Raw genomic sequence first — 13,521 nt, forward strand, 5'->3', positions numbered from 1 at the left:
TGGTGCTGACAAAAATATTTTTAAAAATGCAGAATATATTTACAGAGGTGACCAACCTCGAGTCTCATGATTTTGCCGTAACTTCAACTTTTTACAAAAAAGTGCTGTATGGAATTTTTCAATCCCAAAGACTTGGTTTTGTGTTGAGAATTTTGTGGTAATTCTCAACTGAAAATATGCTTGAAATATCACCAAGCAGGTTTAAAGCCACTGTTTTCAGATGTATGTAGTCTAGTTCTGAGATCCCAAGATATTATAAACTTATTCAGCTTGGTCAGGGACAACCAAATATTCTGGATAATGGTCAGAATGTATGTAACCATATATACAAACACACATATATGCATACCTATACATGCATACATATGCATATGCACATTTAGGGATTACTAATTTTCAGCAAGCTATTACACACTAAACATCAACATTTAATCTTTGGTGATTCAGAAAGCACTCTTGTGCATCTTGCAGAACCTTGGTGTTATAAACCAATTTTCTGGTAATGAATCAGTTAATTAGTGCTTACCAACTGATGAAATATAGCACAGAAGTGTCTTGAGGGGAGAATTTCCTCTCCCATGGCCTCAGCTTATAGAATTGAGAGTACTAGAACTGGAAGAGGTGGTAAGTATTGATATTTGTACATCTTCATATGAAGTAAATACAATATGAAAAATCTAAGCTCTATTAGACAACTGCAACAACCCAAAATAAAAGGCTCAGAGAGATTAGGGCCAAAGTATGCAGTAGACAAAAATGTTTCATAGGGTCTAAAATAGAAGAATGCTGGCCATGAGACTTCAGTCAGATATGTTCTCCAGCATTTCTACTAGTCACTGCTCTATTGATGCAATGCAGTGGAACCCACTGTTAATCATTTCCAACTCAACATAGAGATATTCTCTCATGAAAATCCATCTCTTAATTTCATAAGAGAAAGCAGCAAAAATACAATATACCAAAATTTGCTTTTGTAAATTAGGTCTGCCCAATTAATAAATTGAACAATATTTATACCATTGGATTTCAAGGATCTAAATCTTGTCATACTTCCCAGCCAACCCACCGTTTCTTCAGATATGACATGAATAAGTAGGTCAAAAACACTTTTGAAAAAAGTTTCTTTATTTCTATTTATTTATTTATGTAAAGACAGTATCAGCAATAGGTAACAGTAACATATTTTAGTGTCTAAAATTAATTTTCCATTTTGAAAGGTTCAGGACTTTGTCTCTTCTTTCTACTCTTTTAAATACTTCACTCCAACAAAATAGCAGATGAATAAAAGTTTCCTTACTTTTCCTTACGGTCATATTAGGATAATTAGAATTGGCTCTTTAGAATTTATGTGTCATTTGTAAACTGGAGATTTAATCACAGAAAGATACATGTAAGAATGTTATAGCACCAAAAAAAGTACAGAGAATTTTTAAAAGGACAAACTTCAGGGCACTTTCAAATTCTGAGGTGTAATAAAGCCCTTTTGGGGATCTTTACGTTAAAAGATACTTCCTTTTAGATTCAGAATGAAAATTATTAGGAATCATATACCACAATGGGCACTGGTAACATGGCCCATAGTAGCTACATCAGGTTAGGGATAAATGGAATCTTCACGTTTTAGAGAAGGGGCTAATGGAAGGAATGCCAGGAAGCCACTTTAAACTCATGTCCATGGCAGGTCAAATGATGCTGATACCTCTGTTTCCTTTAGAAAGGTACTTTCAAAGGCTTAGCGCAAGAACTGCTCGTACTAATACTGCCCTTCTTTACATCGCCAGTTCTAGGAGCAAACCTTCTGGAAGAATGGTAGTACAAACTGGAAAAGCAAGACTAGGTACAGCAAAGGGGCTCTGGTGCTCTAGCTGTTTGTCATGATGTACAACATCCAATTAGGAGACTAGCTAATCCACAAAGATTAACTCTGGCCCTAGCACATTCCTGGTATATGCTTATGAAACAACTTTTGTGGTTTAGAAACACCAAAGCTACCTACTTTGGCTCTTCTGGACATATTTTACTTTACAAAAGGAAATATTATAGGCTGAAAAACAAAAATAAAAATATATTTACTCTATAACAAATAGCTAATATTTTAATGTTTTTTAAAAAAGCAATTCCTTTCAGATACTCTGATTAACTTTTAAGTGACATAAAAAAGTTTTAGCGTTCTTTAATATCAATATTTTGCACAATTTAAGATACAGCCATGGAGTTCAGCATTTGAAGGAAAAAAAATTAAGAATGGTAACTCACTGAGAAGCTTATGTACCTAGTAAAGTTTAGTTTGCCTTGGATTCTTTAAAAAAATTATGCCCAGAATTTTAGTTATCCTAATTACCATCCCAATCAAATAGGATATAGAAGTGTGGATTCAAGATAAAGGATAAAATATTTTAGATAAACTAAGACCCACTGATTGGACTGTTTGTTTAGAATCTGTTTTACTGGGTTTAGATAAAAAAGTCTTCAGTAAAACTAACTATACATTGAGTTCCACTGATTAAAAATGCAGTTTTTAAAATTCTGTTTTTGTGGTAAGTTTCTAGACAAATCATAAACACAAAGCACAATATTGTACTATTCATAGGTACTTGTTGGAGAAGTGAAATGCTTGTATTCAAACCATCAAAATTCTGACCTTTCAAAACAGGTTTTTTTTTTTTTTTGAAAATCAGTACTTGCTTTAAACTCTTAAAATGCCTATTTCAATTTTTAAAAAGTTCTGCAGATAAATCTTAAAGTTATTCCTTTCAGTCTTAATTATTTTTTACTTTCAACTATACATTCAACATGGAACCAGTTTCTAATTAAACATCTAATAAAGAGCAGTTTCAATGTAAAATAAAACTAGACAATCTAAAATAACTTGTACAGAATATCTGTGTGATTTATCAAATTAAGAATTAAATTCCTATAATAGTGAAAAACTTTCAGCTTCTTCTTAATATTCAAAACCAGCAACTTCCCATGAGGCTAGAAAGTTAGCAGAGAGAATCAAACAGATTTAAGCACTGCCCGACTTCTTCTAAAGTGATGCACTCTTTTATCCTAGAAAAGACAGAAACAGTCCTTTTTACTTCATTAACAATTTCCTATTACCACTACGACCTGAGACAGCTGCAAAATACTTAAAGCATTTATTTGGGGTTTAAATTAATGAAAAAAAGAATAATCCTTTTTGGTAAGCATTCCCGAACTTTGGCATAAAAAACGTACCAAGATGGCTAGTTTTATTAAACAGTTTAGTTTAAAAAGAAACCCCAATAAACTCATAAATGGAGGACTTAGAATCAATATCATTTTACGTACTTTTTAATTAATAATTTGGCAAAGACGACTGATGTCCCAAAGAAAATGTATGCAGGTGGAAAATGTATGCAGTTTTTAAAAATGTTTTTATTAATCTGAACTGTATCTGATAGAAATCATAGCCTGAGAATAACATTCCACTTCAATCTGAAACCCTATGATTTTAGGTTAAAAGATGTTAGTTTTGGCATATCCTTAACTTGTGAAGACATATTATCCTTTAGGAAATAAAGAAAAAAATTTAAAATTACATGCAAATTTTTCCTTTCACTCTGTGTTGCCTATGGATGTGCAGATAGAAGGAAGTAAGGCCTTACAGTAAGAAATGGGGCTGAGTAAACCAGTAATAACATAATAGTATTTTCTTCTCTACACAGCTTAACTGTGTCCTTTTCCTAGGGATTAAATTCAGCTGTCATATAAAGAAGGGTGACTTCTGGAAGTTATATAATCTGTCAACAGGGTAATATCCTATTTTGGTGAAATCCTAGAAAAGTGGTCACAAACTCATATATCTGCAGAGGTCAGATAGGAAACAGGATTACAAAGGGGCTAGAATTAAGCCAACAAAGAGTGGAATTTACCATGGAAACAGTAAATGCATTCAAATTAAATCAAAACAACAACATGTAGCCAATTAAAATAGGTCTGGATGCCAGACAACAGCAGGCTGCCAACTTCTAACTCCTAGTCCAGAGAAGCAGAAAACTCTGGAAGTTCAAAGGAAGGATTTTGCCTAATACTAGGTGAAAACTCAAGTTTAAAGACTATTTTCTGCTTTGCAAGTAAATCATTTAAGTACTGCCTACGTAACCCTTAGAATTTTGGGGAAGGTAGGCTGTCATACAACTCCAGTTCTTTCCTTTATGAACTTTACTGTCTGTGTTGAATGAAGCAACAAGAGAACAAATGTCAACTTTAAATAAATATGTTTACTTCCTGTTGCAAAGATGGTAAGAACTTAATCCATTACTTTTCTGCATTATTGGTCCTTAGTACATACCCTTCAAAGAGGATTTAAGCTTCAAACTATGACCATTCACAGATGATAAAAAGCTATTCTCTTTCCCATTTTTAAGACACAAGGTGATGATTAGAAACTTCCCTATGAATACAGAATGGTGCAGCCATTTTGGACAAATTTTGGCAGTTCCTTAAAAGGCTGAACATAGTTACCATATGATTCAGCAATTCCATTCCTAAGTATATATTCAAGAGAAGTAAAAACATATGTCCACACAATAACTTGTACACAATGTCATAGCATTATTCGTAATAGCCAAAAAGTGGAAACAACCCAAATGTCTATCAACTGATGAATAGATAAGCAAAATGTAGTATATATCCATAAATAAAAAGAAACGAAGTATGATACATGTTATACCATTGATGAACCTTGAAAACATTATGCTAAGTGAAAAAAGCCAGTCACAAAAGGCCACAGATTGTATGATTCTATTTACATGAAATGTCCAGAAAAGGAAAATCCTTAGAAAAACAAAGCAAATTAATGCTTGCCTAGGGCCAGAAGAGTTGGGGAGAAATGAGGAGTGACTGCTAATGGATAAGGGTGGTTATTTTAGGGGTGATTAAAATATTCTAAAATTGACTGTGGTTATGGTTGTTGTACAACTCTGTGAAAATAGTAAGCATCATTCACTGAATTTTACACTTTAAATGGGTGAATTGTACAGTATTTGAATTATAAATCTCACTAAACCTATTACTTAAAATAAAAAACCAAAACTTCCCTTTACTAAACATAATATTCCTCTCCCACTGGACTGACTAGTTAGTTATTTTTCATATTCATAGACTCAGAACTAAACGAACCTTAAAGACCATTAGTCCTCCTGCAACTCATTTTAGACTTGTAAAAACTGGAGCCTTAATAAAATTTAAGTGATCTGTTCAAGGTGGATATAATCAAGATCAGAAACCAGATCTTTCTTAAATTCAAACAGCCATACTCTCTTTCACTTCACCAACTCTGAATCAACTTCCAATTCTTCCTATTCAGCTCTTTTTACTGCTTCACTTTATCCCTGCTTTCTCCCTCCACACTGTTCAAGTATATCAACTGAGTAATCAATTTCTTTTCTTCTCTTTAGTCCAATATCTACATATAAAAGTTATGCTTTCTATATCTGAAATTTTCTTTTACTATTTGGTCAAGACAATATTTTCTTTCAACTGTCTTCTCTTATGTACTCTTTAAGTTATAAGCTTCTGCTAGAGGTTTGCTCCCTGAAGAAAACTTTGGTATATCAAGGTTTGAGCAGCATAAAATACACTGCCAGGTAAAACCCACTCACAATGGTTTCCTGGGGTACACATACCTTGAAGTAGTCATCTTGAGTAGCAGGAGAGTTCCTCAGCCTGTTCTCCGGATTAAATAGACAAGATACCACTGTCTGTATGCTTCGGTCCACAGATTTCTGAAACACAGAAGTTTTCAGTAACCTAAAGACTATTTCTCCTTTTGCTCACGGTTAGCAAGCTTTTTTGGAAAGTTTAATGAACACTTATTTTTTAAAAGTTCTTATGCAATTCATAATTCTTATCACATATCACTGATTATATAAGTTTTCTGCCAAATTAAAGAAATATTTTAGAACCTCAGTGATAGAATACTGGTTAAAAAAGCTGTATTTATTAAAACTCTAAGTGAACTCCAATATTTCAAAAAACATATTCAGGATAAAAACAGATAATAAAATTATACTGTAAGCTATTTTAATATTTAAAAAATTTTTTTAAATCATGTATCAAATTGAGGGATTTTTCACCCATGGTTCGGTAGTTCTCAACATTGTTTTACACATTTTTTTACATGGATGAAGTTCACACAATTCAATGCGAATCCTTCAGTGTTATGCTTATTTCCAGTACATCAACTATTTCCACTCTTCCACCCATTCAACAGAACATATGTGAATTGAAGAGTAACAGTACTGTTATTAAAGAAATCTACTCTAATGATAAAAAATGAAATAACATAAATAACTCTGCCTATTTCAGTATTTAAATAATTACTCCCCACCATTCTTGAGAGCTGCTGCCATATATAATGTTACAGAGAAAATACCATAGATAATGTGTTATACTATTTAGCTAAGGAAATGTTTAAATTTCAAAAGACAATATAGTATAAATTATAATAATCCCTCTTTTGAAGATTGGAATCCTTGAGAAAACCTGAACACTGCATTCTGCCAAATCATATTAATACAATGCTTACTAAAAATGTGGTTAAAAAAAACCCCAAAAAACAACAGAATTGGAAGAGAGGAAAGGACTGCTATATCAGAAACTGTATGTATACACTGGAAGTTTGGGGTATCTGAAATCTCATCAGCCTTTAAATTGACTGCTGGATATTACTCAATTACTTAAACTCTGTAATTTATGGCTTCCATCTTGAAATTTGGGCAAAGATACTTGCTTCTCAAAGGACCATTATTAAAACTTGGTGGAAAAAAGAAATATAAATATTAATAAACAAAATTAGATGTTTGCCTTTGGTGGGCCATTTCCAGAGGATGGAGTAGCTTCATGAACTGAGCATTCATTTGACAAAACTTCAGCTCCTGAATCAATTTCATTATAGTGGTAGTTAACAGTTGTGTAAGCCTAAAATTAAAATGATAAAAGTGTAATTAAAGAGACACACACATTTAAAAGCAATCTTTTCTTCAAAATAGTGAGTTGATATTAAAAGTTTTCACATGCACTGTGTTAAAATTCAATTACATTATTTCAGAAACTTTGTTTTAAACTGAATAGTTGAAATAAAATAAGGCAGCCTTTTATTTTAAGATGTGTTCTAAGCTTTGACATACTCGGAATTAGAAAGACTCTAAGAAAAAGAAATCCTAACATGTACTATGTAACAAGAGAGTGCCCAGGAATTTTTATATCCTTCAAATATCCAATCTCGATGAAATATAGAAGTTAAGAAAAGCTCAGGTGTTTTAGCGGTAATACCCCCTTTTGTTTTATTCCTTTTCTTAACAGTATTAACAGCTAAACATTTGTTTCTCTCCAACAAATTTTTTTTATATGTAGCAAAACTACAGGCAGATTCTAGGCAGACTAAATGCTAATTCTAAATCCATGCTAATACTACCTTTACTGGATTATATATTCTATCAACAAGTAACTGAGCATTTATCATAGGCAGAGCAGCCACTGCTTAAACACACAAAAACAACCTGAGAAACAAAAATGCACAATTTCTTCCATGGGAGTGTATAATTGGATTAATAAGAAATTAATAAAATGCAACATACTATAAAGGGGCATTTAAAAATATTTATAGGCATACATATGGCAAAAGGTCAAGAAATACATAACAAAATGAGAAAATACTTCTAAATAAAGAGCAGTAAATATATGCTTGGCTATTTCACTTTACCGGAGGTATAACATAACTCCTTTGTTCCCCAGCAGGCCACTGCGGTGGCATCTTAAAAAGAAGGAAACATACATTATTCAAATATTCCTACACATTATCACAAAGTTATAAGATAGACAATAGTAAAGTATTTATCATTCTGGCTTCTTTAATTTATTATTATAATGTAAAAAAAAACCAGAATGGAAGAAAGAAATACTTCATGTTTCTAATACCTGAGGTTCTTATTTACTTGCATATATAAACCCCACCTTTTTCTCAATTTTCTGGGTCTTTTTTTTTCTGGTGGTTGGCCGGTATGGGGATCTGAACCCTCTGACTTTGATGTTATAACACTGTGCTCTAACCAACTGAGCCAACCAGCCACCCTTTTTTCTCAATTTTCTGGAGCTGGTGTTCAGAAAAACTCAAAGATGGTTCTTTGAATTTATTATATAGATATGGTCATGGGTCATAGTTATGGTCATATCTATGGGAAGAAATTCAGAGAACTACTATCCTGTAGCAGCCAGCTAAAATAAACACTATCAAATATAATTAGAATTCTGTTTTCTAAGAATTAAGCAATCACTTTATGTCAACCTATCCCCCTGGAAAAATGTATGGAAGTCAGCCTGGATGTTTCAGCTCCTTGACAACAAAGATTGAAGGATACATATTGAAATATAGAAGGGAATACCAAATCTTAGATAAGTTCTAGAGAAAAGTTCTTGCTAGGTACATTCCTGTCAAAATATCATTCTATTATTTCTAAAGAATATAGAGGCCTTAATTCTAGACTAATTCTAAATTTTTTTAAAAATATTAGGCACACTTCACTAGTTCAAATGACAAAATATTTGGAAAACTTATATAAATTAATTAAAGACCTCAAAATATTACAAAGTAAACCATTTTTGTTCCCTCTTAAATTACCTGATAATTATAAACAGGCAGCTGATATCCAGTGATGACTTGAACTGGTGAACTTGGATAAGGAGGATATGCCTGAAAATAAATTTTATAGAAATAATGTATTAACAAAGTAAATGTTTTTAAAACTTAGAAGGAAGGAATATTATCACCAATATAACAAAAACATACAAATTAAGAAATCTTAATTATTTTTCTAGGTACAACAATGCAGGATTCTAAATGAATGTCTGATTTCATGAAGAAACAAATATTCTCTGTTAAATGTTAACCTTTTGGGCAGGGAGGAGGAAGGGATAATGAGAGAAATAACTAATAATACCAGCCTAAGTTTATCTTATTTGTACACTTATCCCCACCCAGAAATTCTTTCTTACACTGGTGATAATAAGACTCTATTAGGACAGATTTCCATGTAAATTAAATTATTCCATCTGCTATTTCTCTGTAAAAATACTTTTAGACAGTTTGGCACTCCTTTGACAATATTATGGGGTATTACATAGTCTTCCTACAGACTTCATGGATTTTTGTATATTTAATATCTAAAAATTAAGAGTAGTATATAATCCAAAACTGTAAAAGAGATAGTACAATGTCTTACATGTTTCAATAAACACCTATTGATTGAAATCATATGGGTACTAGCATAGAAAAATACATCCAGAACAGGTAATGGCTCACAGTAAATGTTAGGAACAAAGAGGGCTTTTTTCCTAGCCATGTTTACAGCAATAAAAATAAAAAAAGATATATCCTACATTTCAGGTAAATAGAAAATGTAAACAAACGAGAGACACCACGGAACTATCTCTCTATTGTTTCTTTCTTTTCCAGCAAAGAAAATGTCTTTAAACTGAAGAAAGTAAAATGAGCTAAGAAAAAAATAAATGTTATTTATCATCAATAGGAGATAATAAGTACGCCAAATCCCACTTTAAATATTAAAGTAACCAGAACCAAACAAATTATATGCCAGAAACTTATAGAGTTTATAGATATAGTAAGATAATATATCATAAACCTATCCATTCTAGAACCAGAATATATCCATAAATAAGCAATCTATATAAGGCGGCATCTGGAAATCATCACAAATAAAAAATAGCTAGAAAAATTGCTAATCTTAGAGAAGAATAAAAAAGGCAGACACAAGAGAAAGGCTGCCTTCAAATATTTTAGGAGTTATGGGGAAAAAAGGAAGAGATGGGGTCTATGTGGCTACAGTGGTCAATTCTAAGATAAAAGGGTTACAAACTATATAGAAACAGATTGTTAGTGTAGTATAGGGAAGAACCCCAAGAATGAGATTTCTAACAAAAGTAGTAGATTTCCCACAAAAGTAGTAGGTTTCCTATCACTCAAAGTATTCAAAAACAAGGACTACTATAATACCACTTATTACAAAAATTATGGATAGAATTCCACAAAAGGTTACCTCCATAATAAACGAGAGAACAGGAATGTAGGCAATTCTTACCTGAACGTACTGAGTTACAGGATTCATCATGGTTGGAGACTGCATGTAAGTTTCGGTGTTTGGATTACTCCAGACATTCTGAAATTGTGGTGGAGGAGGAGGATTAAAAACCAAAGGACGTGGCGGCACATGATAAGCACCTTTGGAAAAAAAAAAAAAAGAAAGAAAACAATGCCTATTTTCAGTTCTTTGAAAAGCTACACGTGTCAACAAGAACAATTTCTTTTTTTACTCACATAAATTATGTTTCCTGATTGCAGGGCCCAGTTTCAGCTTTTTACCATGAAAATTTATCTGTGACTGAAAATAAAACAGTAACAAAACTAGAATTAATTTTCAAGTCTTTACTTCCAAGACTTGGGTAAACATCCCAAATCTTCTAAAGTTCCTACTATCAGAGAAGATCAGTGATAAATATACACCAAATCAAAATTAGTCATCATGAAGCTACCTTATTTACCCTCACCTCTCTAATCAAGTGTCAAGAAGCATCAAGTGGAATTTGATCAAAAACCTTTTACTCTGTCTCTAATCCTTCTTGTCTCTAGTTCAGGAAGCTAGGTGCCCAGTCAAAAATAAACAGGTTCTGACAAGTTATGTAAGATTATCCTAAGTTAGGATTTCAAACAGAAGTTTTTCTTTTTCTATTTTATGCAAAACTGTATACATTACTCAAATAACACTAAACACTGCATCAATAAGCTAAGTAAGATTTTTCCATAAGATTACTTACTTCTACTATCTTCTGCACATCCACGTCATTGTAAAATGAAACAAATCCATAGCTAGAAAGGATAAATGAAGTATAAAATCACCACCATACAACAGATGGTTTAGTACTTCTAGTATTCTATGAAATGATAGAAGTGATAATGATAAAAGATGAATAATATACTGCAATAAATATTTTTAAGAAGTACATAACAGATCCTCTATAAATATTACTGCTTTTTGTTTTCCTAACCTGATCTATGTCAGAATATGCTAAGATAAAGGCAGTGTTGAGAACTCCGTTCATTAACAAAGAATTCATATGTATGAACCTGAATTTAACTTATTATCTAAGGCAAGATGGGTAAAATTCAAGATGGGTGAAATGTACAAAGAAAAGAATTCTTTGGTAAAACTGATTAATCCACTTGACTGAAATAAAGATAGGAAATATTTAAATACAAACATTAGGAAAATGATTAAATAGAAGAACTGGCAACTCTTACCCTTTACATGAAAGAAATGAACAAAGCAACAAATTTCATTTATACAAGTGTCAATTCCAGCTATGACGTCTTCTCTGATTCTCTACAGATGCTAGAGTACAGATATTTTTGATAATTTATAACGAACATGTGTCTCACTTACCCTTTGGAAACACCAGTTCGATCCGTGATTATCTTCACTTCTTTTACTGAACCATATCTAGCAAAGAAACTTCTAATTTCGGTTTCATCCATCTATGGAAAGAAATGAACTTCAAGAATAAAAACAGCATTCAAAATTTTCAATTCTATTATAAAGGAGGTTTGATGATGTGGAAGTATCTCCCCCAAGTATCCCCAAGTGACCTGTAGCTCTTTGTCAAAGATATTTTTAGTCTTTGTGGGTTAAACGTAAAACCAATTCCAAACCTGAATGAAGTACAAAAAAATCACAGGTTTGCAACAGGGCCCAGATCCCATTATTCACACCACATTTAAAAATATAAATGAAATATAAATACGATACCCTAACATCAATTCCACCAACAAAAATGGTGTTTGGCATGATTTTGCCTTCTGGTAAAACGTAGCCTTGGTTGGTTGTAGCTGATGAGGACTGGGTGCTGGCCTCTCTGGAGATGGTTGAGTTTGGAGTCTCAGGATTTGCAGCAGACTGTAATTTTGAAAGCAAACATCGTAACTAAATGCACAGGCAAAAATCAAACACAATGTGAAATATAATTTTTATATTTAAAGTATAAAATATTTTATACAAATTACTTTCGTTGTAAATTAGTCACCAATACAGCTTAGTTCAGGCTCAGGATTTAAAGCAATCAGAGCAGATCAGCATAAAATTTTAACAATGGAACAGAGTACTTTCTTAAACCCAGTGTTGCTCATCACCATCTCTTGTATAATGCTGTGAAAGAATAATGGTTTTATATTTTGTAAAAATACTATGTGAATTGGTTAAAAAAATTAGTTCAGATTTGTAAAAAATAAAGTTATCAAAATCGCCCTGTTCTATGCTGATAACAAATTTTCATTTTACTGAGTACATTAATAAAAAGCATGGCAAATCTTTTTTTAAAAAAGGTAATAAGAAAAGCTTCATCAAAAAGAAAACAAGCTTCAAAGTTTTAAACCAATTTGTTTTGCTTTGTCTTTCTATTCAGCAAAATTAACATGGATTTCATAATTTTAACACTCCCTCTGTTAGTATGCCTGCTTTACTTTGGAAATAGATTGTGAAAACATTATTTGCTCACATATCACAGCTACTGCTAAAAAAATGGGGTTATAATCTTCTTCCCTAATGCTAGGGTGTTCAAAGCATCTTTTGAAATAACACTTTTCTTCCTGAAAATCACCAGATCAGTCCCACTGATAATTCTAATTTTCACAGTGGGCTGATAGATATAAATTGTCAGATAAAGAAATCCACACATATAACTCATTATTTTTCTGAATTCTGATCACAACTCTGCCTTTAGTCTTCCCACTGTAGACTCTTAAGGTAAAATTTTCTGATGCAGAATTTACTGGTAATATATATGTTGGAGAGGCAGTATAGCACAGGGAAACAAAAATTGATTTAGTCAGGAGATCTAGGTTCATGGTCCTTATTAGGTTATAAGCCACTTACTTGCCAGCTGTCTATCTCTGGGCAAACTGCTTTGAGAATGAAATGAGATAACATCTGTGAATTCATTTTGTAAAGTATAAAGTGGTATGCCAATATAAGTTAGTGTCCTGATATTTGAATTTATTTTAAATATTAAGTTTCTTTCCTGGTTTTACTATTTTAAGCTTACTCTGTAGATACTTTATTAACAACTAATAGAAATTTAGGAAACTACTTTATGACACATCCACTCATTGAATTCATTTATGAAGTGCCTATTGATCATCAAAGGTAAATACAAAAGGCTGCAAGAGAGAAAGCTATTACACATATACCTGTTTAGGAAAAACAAAAACAAAGACAAAAGAAACTGATATCTTTTTAAAAAAGCACAGTAACTTTTACATAAATTAGTAACAATGAGAAAGCAGAGTTTCTGCTTTTTAATTAGATGGTAGAAGTTACTGATAAATTTAAGATTCTACAAGCAGCTATACTAATTAGAGATGAAATCTAAACTGCCAATTCACTAAAGTTGAGTTTTTTGCTTTTTTCTATTTATTTGTGCTTATACTTG

General features: G+C 32.1%; 1 protein-coding gene across 1 annotated transcript; it reads right to left on the reverse strand.

The window, feature by feature from the left end:
* Window positions 1-2,997: 2,997 nt before the first annotated feature.
* On the reverse strand, window positions 2,998-13,031 carry DAZL (deleted in azoospermia like). The gene is made up of 11 exons (XM_063113365.1): window positions 12,966-13,031; window positions 11,844-11,990; window positions 11,481-11,572; window positions 10,855-10,906; window positions 10,358-10,421; window positions 10,122-10,261; window positions 8,645-8,716; window positions 7,730-7,780; window positions 6,832-6,945; window positions 5,652-5,750; window positions 2,998-3,051 (listed from the first exon to the last, which is right to left on the reverse strand). Exons 1-11 carry the CDS (start codon window positions 13,029-13,031, stop codon window positions 2,998-3,000), a joined length of 951 nt encoding a protein of 316 aa, XP_062969435.1.
* Window positions 13,032-13,521: the final 490 nt, after the last annotated feature.

Source organism: Cynocephalus volans, chromosome 11 (assembly GCF_027409185.1).
Source record: "Cynocephalus volans isolate mCynVol1 chromosome 11, mCynVol1.pri, whole genome shotgun sequence".
Classification (NCBI taxonomy): Eukaryota; Metazoa; Chordata; class Mammalia; order Dermoptera; family Cynocephalidae; genus Cynocephalus; species Cynocephalus volans.

Coding starts and splice junctions, on each gene's coding strand:
- DAZL (XM_063113365.1), bottom strand. CDS start 13,031: ATGAATTCACAGATGTTATCTCATTTCATTCTCAAAGCAGTTTGCCCA. Junction 8,717..10,121: donor CTGTAACTCAGTACGTTCAG/GTAAGAATTGCC, acceptor ATTTATTTTCAG/GCATATCCTCCTTATCCAAG. Junction 6,946..7,729: donor GGAGTTATGTTATACCTCCG/GTAAAGTGAAAT, acceptor TTTTAATTTTAG/GCTTACACAACTGTTAACTA.